The sequence below is a fragment of the Loa loa genome (genome assembly GCF_000183805.2).
Source record: "Loa loa unplaced genomic scaffold supercont3.8, whole genome shotgun sequence".
Taxonomy (NCBI): Eukaryota; Metazoa; Nematoda; class Chromadorea; order Rhabditida; family Onchocercidae; genus Loa; species Loa loa.
Window position 1 is genome coordinate 338628 of NW_018108188.1, and position 18420 is coordinate 357047.

At 30.9% G+C, this 18420-nt stretch overlaps 2 protein-coding genes across 2 annotated transcripts in view; one reads left to right on the forward strand and one right to left on the reverse strand.

Moving 5' to 3' along the window:
- Window positions 1–5363, reverse strand: part of LOAG_16568 (hypothetical protein) — a 6830-nt gene extending 1467 nt beyond the window's left edge. Inside the window, exons 1-11 of the mRNA XM_020449220.1 lie at window positions 5309–5363; window positions 3837–4009; window positions 3401–3534; window positions 2920–3073; window positions 2560–2644; window positions 2306–2406; window positions 1992–2126; window positions 1581–1767; window positions 1243–1388; window positions 934–1048; window positions 133–262 (exon numbers count right to left, since the gene is read on the reverse strand). Of these exons, the coding sequence (XP_020307289.1) occupies window positions 133–262; window positions 934–1048; window positions 1243–1388; window positions 1581–1767; window positions 1992–2126; window positions 2306–2406; window positions 2560–2644; window positions 2920–3073; window positions 3401–3534; window positions 3837–3911 (1262 nt within the window). The 5' untranslated portion in view covers window positions 3912–4009; window positions 5309–5363. The remainder of the gene's footprint in view (window positions 1–132; window positions 263–933; window positions 1049–1242; window positions 1389–1580; window positions 1768–1991; window positions 2127–2305; window positions 2407–2559; window positions 2645–2919; window positions 3074–3400; window positions 3535–3836; window positions 4010–5308) is intronic.
- A 9319-nt stretch (window positions 5364–14682) lies between these two features.
- Window positions 14683–18106, forward strand: LOAG_16569 (hypothetical protein; the record flags this gene model as incomplete). The annotated part of the gene is made up of 8 exons (XM_020449221.1): window positions 14683–14962; window positions 15211–15335; window positions 15962–16147; window positions 16738–16847; window positions 17211–17322; window positions 17387–17476; window positions 17925–18050; window positions 18086–18106. The coding sequence occupies 8 exons, from the start codon at window positions 14683–14685 to the stop codon at window positions 18104–18106; spliced, it is 1050 nt and encodes a 349-aa protein (XP_020307290.1).
- Window positions 18107–18420: the final 314 nt, after the last annotated feature.

The window sequence follows — 18420 nt, forward strand, 5'->3', positions numbered from 1 at the left end:
ACTGTTGCTGGATTATTTCGACTTCGAGGTGTTCTAGATTAATCAAATTATAAATTGTTTCCAAACTTGTATGCAAATAGCCTAAGGTGTAGATTTTAATAATTTTGAAGACAAATAAGGGGGAACACAAACCTTATCTGATAAGCAACTGTATACCAGAAACATTTCCCTTCGTTATCATGTGTTGGAGGATCCCATGTAAGAACTACAGAATCTGCTGTTGAATTAATTGCTCTTAAATTTCGTGGAGGATGAGGAGGACCTAGAAATAAAAATAAAGATAAGAAGTTAATTAGTATATAAGTGCTGGTGTAAAGTGTATTTACATGAAATATTTTCTACTTTTGCTGAACCTTATCACTTTAATGATCAAGGGAAAACTGTCGAGAAATACCTTAATTAATTAGATAAGGAATTGCAATTCCTCAAAAAGGCTTTTTGGTAGATGCTCACGATTTTAATCATTTTACTATTTTAATCTGTCCACTATTATGTTGTCAATGAAACAGTTCTAATTTAATGTCAGTAAATTTATCATATAAGTAAATATATCAATTAATATACTCATCAACAAAGTGTTCTTCATTTCGGTTCGATTATGTTGTAATCGGAAATCTGTAAATATTTCTTCTATTAGTATTACTGTAACAGCAATGATAACAGTTCATATCGCAGAGTAAATGCAAATACATGCAGCTTATGATTCATTGCAAATATTCGCAAGTAGCAGTCTCCAATTTTTCCCTCTCCCTACCTCCCTCCCTTCCTTTCTCCCTTCCTCTCTCTCTCTTCATTATATTTCAGTTTGCAACACTATACAGCTATATATTTCGGAATCAAAAGTAACGGTTGCTAGCAAAGCCAAAGATAGTTTATAAGCTATTTTAATTAGTAAATAATAAATTTGACGCAATTATTCCAAGAAATTCCTACCAATTTCCATATGTTGCAGAGCAGCGACGGTTTCGAATAATTTACGCATCGCTTCACGTTTCATTGCGATTAAACGTCGCTGTTTCACTTTTTTGAGCCATTCCAGCGAATCATGCTATCAATTAGCAATTTCTCAAAATTTATATACAAGAAAACTACGATATCGCTTTAATGATGAGAAATATTCGCAAATTGATGCATCAGTTAATCCATTTTTTTCTTTTTTTGCTCCTTATAATTGGCTTAGCTCTTTAAAAAACAAAACTATTCCACTCAAAAGAAAACAAAGACTAGGAAGAAGAGAAATACCTCAAGGTCAAGATTACGTCCAAAGAAATGTAACCGGTCTATGTAGTAGGAGCCCACTACATCAATAAATGATGTAGCTAAGATCAACCCGAATAACACGATCAATAATGTGAGCAATATGAACGGTTGGTTTCGAGGTACTAAATCTGAAATAGTTTGCAATACTATAAAGAAATCCGGTTCCGACTTTTAAGTTAATTTTAATCATACAATCATTGAGGATCTGAAGGTAGCCTATTAATCAGCTGGTTGAACTGATGCAAAATAAAATGATTCCAGTCAGAAGCTCCAGTTTAGCATTATGCTCATACTTTTCAACCTGAAGTAAGATATGATACCTCCGAAACCAATGGTAAGCATGGAGATTATAACAAAGTAAAGACCATCATAAATACTCCATCCTTCGATCCATGAAATGAGGTAACTTGCAACGATTACATATGCAAACAACAAAATATAGATTATAACAAAAGGTACTTCGACAAAATGCGCATTTTCCAAGTGAGTCCATAAAAATTCCGCCACCTGTAAAGGAATATCTGATCTTTCAATCAATATTTATCGAAAGTTTGAAAGTAGCCAGGTAGATATGAAAGGGAATTCGGGTGGCTTATTCAGCCACTACATTGTATACATTTATGTCAGAATAATGAGCAAAAGATTAATTTATAATTATTTTGCCTCACGTTTTCTCCCAGAGTATAACTGTTTAAATTAAAAGAATTGCTGTTTAAGTTAAAACATGGTACTTCATCTTCGCCACCAGAAATAATAATTTCATCGATTGGCACTTCGAAACGACTTTTGAGTTTACGACTTGTAATAACTTTATACTTCAACACTTCTGCATATGACCGATTGATGAATTCGGTAAAAAATTTGGCCTGAAAGTAGTCGACTGATGTTTTAGATCATCTTTGCAATTGATAATGTTGATAATTAGATTGTTCCTCAATGATTCCTGAATTCAGAATAGTAAGGATATCAAGTCTGAACTAGACATCTTTGATTACGAGGATATTACGCAAGTTTTACTTTCGCTAACACTTAAATAAAAACTTACCAAGTCAGTAATTGTGACAAGAAACAGTGGAATACCGATAAATAAATAGACAATGATAAACAAACGGGCAAAAAATGAATCCGCAGCATTGCTGCCGTATCCTGAAAACAACTATAATGTCTGAAAAAATAATAAATCTCCTAGTAAACTTCTTTCAAAAACAAATTTCAATTCTTCAATTTTGATTTTTTGAGAAAGATTTATAAGATTAATTTGAAACATTTATAAAATAAGGTGTATTATGGAAAGCATACCTACGGTTGTCAGAGCAGTTGCTGCAAAAAATAAATTCCACATTAATTTTGAAGTTGCATGCTCCTTTTCATGTAATCTTTCTATCTTTAAAATAAAAACAAATGAAAAAAAAAGCACGGTGAATGATAATTGCTGTTGAATGACTTTCGGCTTATCATATCAAATATATTACTATAAAATTATTTCTGTAAAATATCGCAAATTTCATTTCTACAGATTTAGACGTCTCATCTGAATCTGAAAGATTGTCTGCGTATATTTACATCATAACGCATATATTTGCCACAGTGGTGTGTCACACGTGTCACTTCCAAATCTTCATGAATCTGTATGAGCACTCAATTAAAAAAAAGCCGTACTATTGTTGGCCTTCTCATAAACGATTGGTGGATGTATTTCTGGAATATTTTGTGAAGTTTGGAAGCGTAATTATCTAGTGATTTTTCCAGATCTGCCCTTCGTTCCTTTATTGGGCGCGGTCGAATTGTTTCAGCAATTAAACTTTCCTTCATTCTGTAATTTATCATAACCTTTCAAACTTTTAAACTGAAAATTTTCTGAAAATTCTGAAAACCATAATTTACACATCATATTTTTTTATATTCAGTCAAAATGGATCAGAAACATTTCATATTTCATGAAATCAGTAAAAATATAGGCTTAGAAATTCGTGCAACGAATCGACAACTAATTTGCTGCAATGAATTCTTGCGGATTCTGAAATCTGAAAGATTCCAGCCGTTTAACATGCATTCGTTATGATGCATGGATGGAAAGACTGAGAACTAGAAACATCAGATCAGTTGATTTAACTTCAGCAAAAAATTTGTTTATGCTTACTCAGCCAGTATACTGCCATCTACCACTATATGGTCGTCAATGTAACGAAATGCTGTAAGCGACAAACTCCCCACAACGATATAGCATATGGCAGCAAGCAAGAGAGTGATATGCGGTAGAGCCATATGATGAACCTGAAGTACAAACTTTCACCTGACTTCTGTCATTTTAACTGCCGAGATCCTATGCATCCTTCCTCTACCACCCATTCGATATAAATTGTTTTGTGATGATTTAAGAAACTTAAAAATAGAGTACACGTCATGAGATGGTCAAATTCATTGGGCTCTATCATTATAACACCTATTTTTTCTCTCGACAAACTTATTTTCATACCTGCGTCCTTCTCATTGAAATGCAGAAATGTGGAAACATGAATCAACCATCTTCTACTATTTCATCAGTATTTTATCTTTTTGATAGAAAGAAAATGTACCAGTTGTCTGGTGAAGCCATGAGCTGAAGTTAATTCACTTAAACGGCACAAGCCGGATCCTGATCCAACACACATTTCTTCCTTACACCTCTCTACAGGATATTTATTGGCTATCACTGCATCTACAACAGTTATTGAAATTTCTTCCGCCACTTTGATAGTCTTTTCTGATGCTGCAATAAAGCACAAATTATTTTTGCATAAAGTTTTGACTTTCCAAGCAAGAATTCTGCTAGGTTTTTTCTTATAAATTTTATTTATATCCTTCTTATGAAGAATGCTTTGACAATTCTTCAGACGACAAAATTTAAACAACTTTATACTAATTCGACTCATTCTATTTTGTACTTTTTGCTTTTTGTGTATTCCTACAAATTGCGCAATATTTTTGTTGGGAGATTAATAGAGAAATTACTGATAAGAAATGAAAAATAACAATTATAATAGTTATGAATGGACGAGCCATCGATCCAATTTGTGAAAATTTCTTTTCGTCAGATAGGAACAGAATATAACAGAAATTGATTCTTTTAACCGAATTGCAAACGAAAAATTTCTCATTTTATGCATTTTTCAGACCAACCAGTGTCACTCACTCAAGCCAATCTTACCATTATAATGGGATATTGGACTGATATGGAGAACTTGTTTAGAATTTCTTGAATCTCTCTTATCAAAAGTGAGAGATGCGTAATGATAAGAGAAAATCTCCTAGCTACCAAGTGTTTGCTTTAGAACAAAATGATAAGTATGACGAAAAGATCAAGTGAGATCTCAAATTTTTCACGTGATAAATCACGTTGTAGTTCAATAATAGTCTGTCAAGCATAGTCATAATATAAGGTGTAATCATCAAGAAAAAGTTAGATTTTTTCGATTACACTAAATTTGTTTCGACATTCTTAAGTAAATCCTAATGCATATGTTATTTTTTAACAAAAAAAGACTGTTAGAAGGGATAAATGAAATTAAAATTCTCAAATGATACTAACTTTCATTTGGAAAATTCAGACTTTTGGATTACTTCTCGTGATAGTTTATAAAATTTTTTGAACGACCTAAAAACATTTCTAACTTCAAAAATATTAAATTTTGATCTTTGTGTTGAAGGAAGTTCATCTCTTTCTTATGTTCAGTTTTTCAGAAATAATAAAATAAAATTTTAGTAAGTTAAACTCATTACTATAAGACATATTAAATTAGAAAAATGAAAATCACACATTTTGTGATCTGTTACGGTTGCATTAAAATTATAATCTCATTAGTATAATTTTATCAATGGTTTTATTAAATTTTACAAAACTTTCTTATTTGCAGCTTTAAAAAGATCTTTTTACTTTACACTGATAAAATGCTATTTACAGCAATTTTTTGATCTTACAGTACCAGGTAGACTATTTATGTGTGGATGACAATAAATCCTAAGAGGCGAATTTAATGAAATGGCGGTGATAAGGGGAAAAATGACTCACCTCACTTAGCGTATTTCACGTTTCAAAGGTTAACCACATTTCGAGTCGTTCGTTTCTTATCATATGCTTTTATTATTCCTTAACTGATGTACTTTGGTGCAACATCAATGCAGTAGCGCAATATCAAAATGATAAAGAAAGCTGCATGGAAGTTTTTACGATCAATAAAATAAATGTTGGTTATCAATAAGGAATAAGTGATGGAAAAGTTGATGATAGAAAATAAATTCTTTGACAGATTAGTCTGAGACAAAATTTAGTCAATTAAGCCAATATCAAATAAATGAACGTAAAAGTAAGGAAATAGAATTACTTATGAATAAGCAAACTATTTAAAAGAAGTTTGATGAGAGTTTCCAGTGATTCCAGTAGTTGAAGTTGTTTGTGCAGCAGAATGAATAATATCTGACGTAGAACCAAACCACTCAACGATGTCATCCCCAAATCCGTAAATTAAATGGCTGCAGGATGCATTCTAATTCCTTTTTCCTGCTTGCTATTTGTACAGTATTCCCTGGAGTAATAGCATCAATTTAAATAAAACTTTTCTAAAATTTACCATATAGAACACACAAAGTATTGGTTTTTCCTTTCCTCTCTTCCAAAATAACTATTTACAATATGTTATTTCATTAAATTTAAAATAATTTTTAAGTAATTTATGGCTGATTTTATGATTATGGATAAAATTGACAATCTTTTTATTAATTACGAGAGGAATGATATTTGAGAGCAAAAATTGCCACTTTGAAGAGTTACAAGATGGTTAACGTTTAAAAAAACCACAAGAATGCTGCAAATGTTAATAGCAGATGATAAGATAAATTATATATGGAATATGTTCAGTTTAAGTCTGAAACTTGCACTGTTTGGAGAGATAGCTAGAGTGGACAAGAAATTTCACGACAATTCCCTTGAATTTATGAAGGGTTTCGTTAGGCTGACATTGTGAAAAGAAATTTGATGAGTATCGATGGCTCTCTTTTGATTTTTCAGTTAATTATCCATAGAAATGATTATTCGCATTATTACAACATCATTCCATGAAGTTAGGCTTCAACAAGTTCAATTCTCCCTTGATTATTTACACGTTTTTGCCAAAATTTACAATGTAAACATTTATTTTGTAGAAATATTAAATTATTTTTCAAAAATTAAATTACTTGCACTAACCTGTAATCATAAAGTTAGTTCCTGCTTGAATTAGCATCGTTACTAGAGCAAAAAGATATGATATGATTCATTTCGTGTCAAGAATATCTCCCTGAGCACGAATCACCATGCACTTGACAATACTTCCCACTTTTCAAGCTAATAAATTTTTATCGATTAGACGCAATCTTCAGGTTTCCACAAAATGCCTTTTTCTGAGACGAAATGTCTTTTTTTCGGTATCAACATACTATATCGACCAGGTAGGTGTTCATCATAATTGATCCAGTTAATAATAATAAATTTAAAATTTTGCTACTCAAGAAAAAAGAACAATTTAAATGATAAATTGAAATGAATAGAGCGATGTTAAATGAATGAATTAGGATGGCCATTTGTAGTAATTTCATTTTCAAATGATGGGCATGCGAAATATCCGGTGCAAGCTGTTATTCATTAATTGTTTCTACCAGCATCCGGAACCAGTAACAAATAAAAATTATGAGTAATGGAAGCGTTAAAATATTGATCAAATTTAAAACAATAAATACTATTCACAAGTGGGATGAAAATGAACTGTTACTTTGATTTCTAATTAGTTGTGGAATAAAGTTCCAAAGAACCAAGAAATATTTCCAAGCATTTCGCTTATATGATTTAAAACTAATTTTTTAAATATAATGCATAGAATTTAAACCATTTATATCAATAAGAAAAAAGTAGTAAAGTAGATTTAATATCTTTTTCTTCTAGTCACTGAATTAATTTTTAATTTCGTCTCTTCTTATATCGTTTTAAGTGGAGTGAATAAATTCAATTTCTAACCAGAATTTGAAATAAAGACTTCACTCATTTAATAAATCGTCTCTTCCGCTTTCATGCCCATTAATGAATCTCACATTCACTCTCCTTCTCATTTAATGAATTGTCTCTACTCTCATCTTCCAAAGGTACATTAATAAGAGTTGTTATAATATTTTAAGATTTTGAAATTTCAGTTGAGAACGGAAATTAAATTAAAACAGTGAATCTTCAATTTTCATCATAACATTCGATAGGCTACTGAAAATTATAAGTAATTCATTCATAGGCTGTGCAATTTCATTTCCAATTGGTCTCCAAAATATTTCTTGTTTCACAAATATAAAAAAGAAAAGAAAATGAAATGATTTTATAATTACTTCTAGAAAAGTTCATTTATCACTCAATTTGTCTTTTACCGATTGGAAAATGACACAATGCAAAAGTTTAAGCATAATTAGAACCATATTCCTTACTCTTTACAAGAATGATAAGTGCAAAATCAAAAAGAAGAAGGCTATAATGACTTTTAGTGACTTTTAGTGATATTTCAAATTGATTAAAGTGAAATAAAAGTTCCAAAAATTTCCTTTTTCTTCATTAAAGATTTCCTTACATAATAATGTCGTCATAAAAAGCAATTTGTATGTAAAAATTTGGAATGAATGTTCAAACTTTGAACTTTAAATGTGAATGAGTAAGGACTGGTCCCAGTTAGGGGAGGCTTTACAAATAAATCAAAGTGTTGAGGCGGAAAGTGGAAACAACGCGCTAATGGATGCAACTAATCCCTTTTGTTCCCTTAATTAAATTCTGTTTTTGGATGAAAATATAGATTGTTCTTAGTAAATTATTTTCAAAAGCCATCTGTCTCTTTTCTCACTCACAGAACGAGAGACAGAAAATATCTGTGATGTCTAAATTTAAACACCACCAATTTGCATCAATGCACCTTTTTGGATGAGAAAGAAGTTTAAATTAAGGTCAAATGTGGATGGTAAATCAGGGCACTTTACATTTCACACACTTCACATCAAAAGCATTCCTCAACCTTTTTTATTCTCTAATCGAAAAGATAAGCTATCATTGGAAGCACATTTATTGACAACTTTCAATTATATTGCATCCCTTCCATCCTCTGTTATAATCAATTTGTCCAGTTATTGAAAATTTGTGAAGAGTCGATTCCGCGATGATAAAATAGCTAACAATGTTGTTGAAAATTGATATTACCAGAATGATGTTGACAAGAAGGTTCCCGAATGAATGCAAATTTCGAAATAACAACTTCGATCAGAGCTGATTCATAAGAGTTTCCGAATTTGAAAATCCAGAAGTTTTAATTGGAGATCTGGTATTCCAAATTTTTAAATACTGAAATTTAATTATCAAGTGAATGTCATAAAACGGATCAGCAAGTTAGCATTATGTGATACAGTGATAAAGAAACTATCGATTAGATTCCAATAATATCAGGTCCCTACTCATTCTAAACCAAAAAATTACCTCAACTAAGATGACAAATATGGACTTAAACAGTGCAAAAGGATGGAACAGTGGATGAAGCTAACATGGTATTTGTATTAGTCGGCCAAGCTAAGCGCAATTGCGAATAAAACTAAACAAATTCACAAATTCATTCTTAACTAAAGCAAAGTTTAAATAGAGATGAAAAATGTCATTCTTCCGAAGATGTAACAGTAATTATTTCGCTTCGCTGCTCGAAATCGTCATTATCTTTATTTAGGCCCCAACAAAACTGGGCTGTCGGATTTCATCCAATTGTAAAAAAACCATATACTGAATAGTTTAAATGTATTTTTTTTAGATAATTTCTCTGAAATTATACTATCATGAGGATATCGTGAAATCTCTTAATGATTAGATATACAATTTATGTATGAATTAATTTGCAATGTTGCATGATGATTATGTTTCGGCTAAAAATTACTAAAAGAATAACGGAAATGAAAGGACAGGCTGTTTATTAAGTATCGCATCAATTATCATATCAGCAAGCTATTTTATTGATTAAATTTGTCAAATTTTTTATGGATTTTTTCTCATAATATTGCTAAAGCTTTTTTCCTTTCTTCACTTAGAAGCTAACTAAAAAATTTCTGTTAAACTTATCTCGGTATTTCAATAACCATTTCAAGCAACTGACATTCATCTCCTCACTGTAAAATCAAAATCAAATCATTTATCCAATATTTAACTAATAATCATACGGAGCGGTTAAAATTAAAATAACAATTAAATTCAATTGTTAGCTGGTTAACAATATCTGCTACTACATTTTGTTCCTTTCCATCTTTGATATTTGGTACCGAAGAATTTCAGATCCATATTTCCAATCGTCAGAGATTTTGAAATCGAAGAAGTTCGATTCATTCTCCTGAGCATAAAATGATTCTTAAGGTTTCAATCGTTATCCAGTTAAGGAGAGCAGTTTTCATGATTTAAGGATGGAAATGATTACTTTCTAAAGTGAATAAAATGTTTTATGTGGCACAAATTAGTTAAAAACTTCCCACCAACCATCACCTGTACTTTTTTTTTCTCTCTTCAACAGCAATATCAATAGTTACGCGATTAAAAGTTTGATATTAATTGGATTCAACAGATGCACTGAACATCCAAATTCGAAATATGGAGTTTTAAATTTAAAATAAAACATTGGAATGTATTTGGAATGCATTTTTGAAATTGAAATGTTGAATTGTTTAGAGAGATTTAGCAGGTAAATTGTCGTTGGAATTGGAATTTACACAGAAAAAAGATTCCCTTTTTACTTTTGCTTGGTAAATCATAAATTTATTCGGTCCAAAAAGGTCAAGCATTATTATCAATTATCAACTTTTGAGTTATCGGATGATAGGTCAAAAGGAAAAAGATGAAAGAGTATCTTTCAATTGTTCTTCCTCTCTCAGCATAATTTTATTGCAATATAATAAAAAGAGCAATACATGAGACTGTCCCGGGCAACCATCTCATAGGATATAGACTGCTATCTTATAGGGTCCCATCAGACTGTCCCCTGGCTGTTATCTTAGTGTGATGGACAGTGAAAAATTGGAGACAATTATATATTTTCTCTCTTTGTAAAATCTCAGTTCAGAGATAGAAAGTAAAAAAATTTAGAGGTGAATAATGGATTAATTCACTGGCAGCAGTGAATTTTCATCATTTTAATTCAATCAAAAATTTCGCAACAATTCCTTTTCAAATTCTGATATTTATACAAAATTTTGCTCTTTTTCTCTTCCCTTTTTCACACTATCAATTTCTTTTCAAACATCCCAATTCACGTTACAAAAAATATCAGATTAAAGTAATGTAATCTGATTATGCAAATTTTTGAATTTTATATAGAATGACGACTAACAATTCTTTTGTTAGTGTCATAATCTTGTTGTGCCAAATGTTTGCGTCATCTTTTTATTGTGCATTCATTCCATTTTGAATTTCATTTTTGAACAGCGATTGGTAACTTTTACATAGATTTCACAAATTACTTTCTTTATTCTTCTTGGTCATCTATCATCTATCTGTCCACCTATTTCGAGTAGTAATGACTATTAGTCAGCTTATAGGCATTCGTCAGCAATCATCAGTGCATTTGCATATTCCGATGCACTACTCAGGAAAGAGTGCATGATCATACTGAATTGCTAACTAACTTATCGTCAACAGGTTTATCATTCACACTTCCCATTGACATCATGCATTCTTCAACCTGAATGCACACCTTTTACTGCTGCTCTTAATTCAAGCTTTTAAAAGCTGTAATTCTTTTTTTCTGCACTTTGCTTTATATTGCTAATTGCGCTAAAAACACCAATGATCAACTAAATGTCACCCAAATTGACATCGTGTACTTGCGTTAGTCTGCAAGTCCGAGAAAGTTTTTTGTTTATTTTACTGCGTTTCAAAAGTAACACATGAGTTAGCTACTTTATCAATATTTTAAAATAATTTCAGATCAGTCCTATCACTTCTCAAGGAAATGGCAATGTCTTCGAGAACACGTGGCCGAGCCTTATGGGTTGAAGAATTCATGGAAGACAGCATCGGTCATCAGGTGCGTTTAAGACATAAAAGTTTAATTTTTTTAACTCAGCGATAAGGTCAAAATTATCGGTTTTGTAATAAATTTTGCAACAAAATTATCGGTTTTTGCTTGTCCCACAATTGAAGCGGTTATTTTTCAAATCTCTCACAACTAACACTGTTTTGATGTTTACGAGATCTCGAAATCAGTAAAATTACCGAGGAACATATGATTGTCAAATATGGAAACGATAATCGCTGCATATTCAGATGTACGTAAAGAAGGTCTGATGCTGAACAAGTCATTTAAATCCTTTAAATCTTTTAAAAATTTGCCATGTTTGTTTCCTTTTATGTGATTTTAAACTCGTCCTGTTTTTTTCTCAAAATGGAAACAATAGGAAATTTGATTTATTAATGATTGAACATTTAATTGGAATATTCTATCATTTCAAGGATTATCAGTATTTCTCGATGAATCTATGTGCAGAAAGGCAGAGTTGTTTGAATTGCAATTCAACAAATCACGAAACCACCGATTGCATCCTACCTTCGCACTTTCTTTCTAAAATTGGAAATGAAGTATACCCCAAAAGAATGGGTATGTTCAATGTAATTGATTCCTGTCGTAAAAAAAAATGAAAATCTTTTTTTTCATCGCAATAATACTTTGGTATGAATGATATCAAAATATCCTCTTGCTGTAAAAAAGAGATTGGGCATATTTCAAGAAATTTTGAAGAAAAAAATTAGCCAGAAAATATTTTTAAAAAAATTTCAAGAAAAATGAGAAAGAACTGCCCAGCATTAGAGTGAGTTAATGCATGGCATTTTAATAACAATGTCTGGCTAGTATTGAACTACTACAGATGAATTGAAAGAAATAATTAGAAAATTAGAACGGTGGAGACACTTTTTATTCACTTTATTTATTTATTGAACTGAAAAAAAAGCTTCTGAAATTATGCATACTTAGATTTCAAATGAAAAAATTCGAATTTTTTCGCATTCATTACCTTACAATAAACAAACTATGCAAATTATGTAAATTAGAAAGCGACAGCCAATTGATTTGTTTGTTTGTAGTGCTGTTTAAGTTGTGCTGTAATACCACTTCCAACCCACGTCATATGTTGCCTTATGATTATCCTGTGCAAGGTACCATTCTACACGTGAATCGAAAAGAGAATTGCTTGTATGTAAGACCACAAAACCTGGATGAGGTATGCAGCGCACTGCAAAATTTTTTATTCGAAATTAGGCGAGCGGTTTTATGTCCTGCAACACCGAATAAAATTAATATCGGTGAGATACTCTATTTTTTAAAGTGTAATGATTATTGATGTAAATTTCAAGTAATATTCTGAACCTTTAACAATCCCGTCAATTTTAAAAAGTTTCATTTTCAAATTTTTATTGGAAAAAGTTTGATTTCTCTGCTTTCATGTGTTTGGTCACCAAACAAAGATGCAATAGCACATCGTTAAGTGACCTTTTCGTTCTTTAGAAAATTCCGATGGTTTTCCGATTTTTATTTTTTCCCCAAAATTTGCAAGTATTTTTCAAGTTCAGACAATTCTCTTTATTTTTTAATTTCTAAAAAGTATTCGTGTGGAATTTTATGAAATAACTTCGAATGTATATTTTTTAGATGTATAAAGAGCCTAATATTAGAAGCTTTTTTAAAGGAGACGTTTATTTAATACGCCGACAAGGCAGCAATGTTTTGGCTCGTGGCGTATGTGCTCATATGTACTTTAACTGGCAAATGGCTACACAGTGGCAGGTTGACACTGCTTTTTTTTCAATATTTTGTTTTAAAAATTTTGAAAATTTAAAAAATGTGTAAATCTCAGATTTGCATTTTTTTTCGAAATACATTTTTTGGAATACTCAGTTTTCGAGATAATACATTCATTTTACTTATTCTCTCCTCGAGGAACTTTATCGAAAGTGCTTTTCAGCATGCTTGAATGAGTAATCTTGTTTTCCTATGAAACTTAATTGAGATATGATTTATCTCTAGAAAATATTTGAAAGATTCTACCTACTTGAATTTGTGAGTTGGTAGCAATATATTTTGTCAGAAGGCTTTTTCTTTAAGCAGTTCAGATTTATCGTTTTTTTTCCGCAATCAGTGATGTCAAGGCAATAATCTATCTTTTCATGAAATGACCATCTGATTTCCTTTCCATACAATCAGGTGCATTTGATACATATTGTGTACCTTTGTCTCTTTACCCTTTTACCTTGTCATATTCAAAACGTTGAAATTGATTATGCATTGCTTTGGATGATGTCATGAAATGCATTGAATTTCCGCTGGACAGCACGCTTACTCATCAAACTTAAGCTTTCTTTTTTATAATTTCGATTTGAACATTTTCATTAATGGATTTAAGTGTTCAAATAAAGATTACTAATGAACAAGAATCCCATATGTGTTGACTTTGAATATCTTACCACAACTATTCCACATTGCTTTTATATGTGAGTGTCGACTTCACTTTCCTTTTTCCGTGACAATGATTTGCGTCAATCGGATCTTATGGGCACAAATTTCCGCTCAATCAGTTTTTAGATAAATTATCAGTGATGAGGACTTAGTTCGTAAACGACGGCATATGCTAATATCCTCACTCTCAGTCATCTTCGAAATTTCCAGAAAGGTTTTCGGAAGTTTTGACTCTTATATCATTCTTATATCACTTTCTTTTGATAGGATTTTTGCGGTAAAGAGAGGGTCAGTAGCAGATAGATTCAAACAGACAAGAATAACAGCAAATTCCAATCAAAATCGCAGTTCAAATAGAGGAATATTATCAGACCGTATTGATTAAACATGATCCGTTCAAGTAATTCTATTCTTTTACTAAATATTTTGTTGAAAAATGGAATCTTTTTTCAATTAAAAATTTTCGTTCTTATCTTATTTGTATAATAAAATCATTTGTATTTGAGTTAGCAGCGAAATTCAAATTCGTTCAGGTATTCTTATGAAGGTATACTCCGTAAACTCCGTAGATATATTTCAGGAATAAAAGTTTAGAATGAGAAGCAATGTTCTTTAGGTCCTTTTTTTTTTGCTCAAAGGCATCATAGAACATCTTTATATTTGCTTACTTCTCAAAACTGTGGTGAAGCCATATTCTTCTTGAAATAACCTTCAGATACAAGATCATGTTAACTGTCAGACTAATCCGTTTCAATAATGCAGTTCTTTTCCTGAATATCTGATCATGACATGATCATAGCAATATCTGAATAATCTGAAAGACCGTTTCATTTGATGGAAACATTGCTTATGCACCTCACAATTCGATATTCAGGATCCACTGTGATACATTTTAAATTTTTAGGAGAAATTAATGAGAAAAGAATGTAAAGTGATCAGTAATCGATCAGCTTGCAGTATATTTGCTCTTTTTCAGATATACCTAATTGATATTGGACAAACCGAATTCGTTGATCAACGTTCGATTTATTTATTGCCTGTAGAACTTCATTCAATGCCACCAATGGCGGTACCTTTAGTACTGGCAAACTGTCGCATTGGTTATGAAAGTACGGTTAGTTGCCACATGGATCACTTCTCAATGCTTAACATTGGTTCAACATGCATATTTGCGTTATCATCTTCCTATCAAGGTAAGTTCTTCTTTCATGATTTCTAAAATGATATCGTTTAGAGGTCTCCACTCCACTGCAAATATCAAACTGTAAACCAGTATGAAAAACCAAATTTATCTCTTTTCAGAATAATTCGAAATATTTTGAAGCAAGATAGGTAGAGGTGTTAAAGAAAAATAAGTCATTATCTCTTGAATGCTTGGCTCAAAAGTTAATTATTTAATAAAGACTTATATATCCTGCATATTGCAAACTGTTTCGTTCAGGCCAATCCCTATCACTGTCAAAGGATGGGTATTACCCGAGTTTCATGAATTCACCATATCCACCACCTCTTTTGGCTCGAGTTTTTGGTGGAACATCACTACGTGATGAAATATTCTGCAAATGGGTAATGCATTTTTTCATATGCAAATTAATGGGCAAAATAGGCTTTCCAGTTACAAGACCAAGAAAAGTAGTGCCATTGGTCATCACCAATAGGATTGAATTGGACAAAAATCTGTGATTGGGTCTTAATCAGATAAACCAGTACAATAGGCAATTGAAGAGAAGTACAAAGATAATGATAATCAGACAAATGATAATCAGATAAAGTAAAACATACATTAGGATGGCAGTCGATCAGAACTGACAAGTTAACGTTATCACTATCACAACGAATGGTTAAGGCAGCTGGAAAACCTTCTCCTTGTACTTTAACATTCACTACCTATAAGATAACGAAATCAGATTTCTTCATGCTATTCAATTGATAAGAACAAGAATGTTGTTAAATAAAATCAATAAATATTTTTAGAAGTATCTTCCTTTATCAGATGATTAATTCTTAAATAAAATTTATTTTTACTGACAACTCAATAAGTAAATAATTAGAATGGATTGGTTTCCAATGTTGACATCATAAGATATTTCAGAAACCTGTTCAAAACTCTTTATCCTCTCCAGCTATGTCAGAGATATTTTACACCGAATAACAATCGAGCATATTTATCGTTAATAATTTGTCACTTGCAGGGATTACCAGAAATTGCTTCTGTGAATCATTCACTTTATCCACTATATTGCCCATCAGCGTTTTCATTCAATAAGTTTACTCTAGGTTATCCGTTACCGGTTACATTGACTGTACGGGTAACCGAGAAGATCACCCATAATTATTATTGGCTTCGTGATACTTCTATCTGTTCTATTATTAGCAAGGTTGTTTTGATCTAAATTCAAAAAACTTTCCTTAGAAATTAAAAAAGCTGACAATTTTACCTACATGTATCGAAAATTTTTACCAGGAATCCTCAAATATTTAATACAAAGATTTGTTAGTGATTTGATGAACATACAACTGTCATCCCTGTCCTCAAACAAAACTCAGGACAATAGCCACTTATTTTCAGCTGAAGTTTAAGAGTTATGTGGAATATTTCATTGAATACGCTAGCATTCAGGAATTTAACCTACGTTACTGATTCTATTAAATCTGTTTAAGTACCTATGTATGGTTGAACCTGTGTATAATGATTCCAAAAAGTGAAGTAGAGGCACTTATTTAAATTTACAGGAAATTTTTTATTGCATCCAATTAACTGTTGTCAGTTATCAGAGACTATTAGCTTCTCGATCCTCTTCATTAACTTCTTTCATAGATTGAATGATAGCTTTTCTATGTCCCTACTGCTTATCAGTGGTATTTCAATGCTATCTTATTCTCCCGTCTGGTTATTTAGCACATTGGAAAAAATTTTAATTTTACTATTTTTTGACAAATATCAACAAATTAAAAGTTATACTTTAAGCAAATTGTACTGCCATCTAACGGTTTATGGCCATACATCGACAACAAACGTTCATTGGCCTGTATTGCACATATTCAACGGCCAGTGCGCAAACAATCTCGTTATTATCGGTTGGTTAAGTTAATACTATTAGGACAAAAATCAAAAAAAGGCGAATAATTTGCGCCACGCAAATTTTTCTTGTTTTAAAAGGTTTTTATAATAGCAAAATTTGCAATTCGAAATGTTGAAATATTCCTTTTATGAATTAAGATTTATTTTATGGAATACCTCGAAAAAGTTCATAAAATCCTTTCATGTTAAATCGCTTGCTTTATTCCAACCTAAAATAGCATCGACTTTTTATTCTTACAGCGTTCATTTCATAAAGCATTTAGAGAAGGACTCATCCGTAATTATTCTCATTTTGTACTACTCTGTACAAACAATTAATTACTTCTTAATTAACTGACAAATGAATTTGATTGTTGCAGAGCTGTAGCTAGTAATTTTGATAACCAGAAAAGTTGTTGTACAGTATTTCTGATTGATTATGGTCAGACATTGTATTGCGATGTTCATCATCTCTTCGATTTATCTGATCAGGTAAGAGTCTACATTTTCTGAAGTTGTAAAACAAATCCAGTAAATAAACAAATCCTTGTTTCAGCCTCCGGTAGTTTTGTATACATTGGCTGCAGCATTTAAGAGCCGTGTAAACCGTAAGAATGCAACTGAAGGCGAAATTCACGCTGCGAAGGTCTTACTTTTTTCTTTTTTCTTTTTCTTATTCTTTCTTTTGTTAAGATGAAATAAAAGTGATTATAATTTCTTGCATTTCTTGACTTGCAACTATTCTGCAGGTTACTGCACAAAATTCATATAGCATTGGTGATTTTAGCCCAGGTTGCAGATTAGATAATTAAGGAAGGAAAAAAAGTGATGGATTGATTTAAAGAATTTTAGGAATGCGTAAGAAACATGATTATAAGTAGATGAGGTCAAAGAGAGGAATATTACAATCCAGTCTCATATTTTGTTCATAATATAGTAATTAGTTTAATTGGCTTAAAAGCCATGGGAGTTCCTAAACATTGAAAGTGGAATGTTAGTACTAAAAAGGATTGATGATATTATTCAACAACTGTTTACTATTGCAAGCTAACTCTAAAGCCGTTGTTTGTTTGCAATGATATGAATTATTATAGCTTGCGGTGGATGAGCGATACATTATCCAGGTAACTGGAAAAGAAGATGAGACAAGTTATGTTGCCACTGTTGATATGCATATCCAGGCTGATTTTCAGTATCCAAGACTTTCATATGGCATGATCGTTAATAATTCACAACCTTTAATGTTAGGTTACAGCGATCAGATCAACCGAAATAGCAAAATTTTGGATAACAATAAAAAAAAAGAAAAAAAAAATAAAATAATAATAATAATAATAATAATAATAATAACAATAATAATAATAATAATAATAATAATAATAATAATAATAATAATAATAATAATAATAATAATAATAATAATAATAATAATAATAATAATAATAATAATAATAATAATAATAATAATAATAATAATAATAATAATAATAATAATAATAATAATAATAATAATAATAATAATAATAATAATAATAATAATAATAATAATAATAATAATAATAATAATAAATAATAATAATAATAATAATA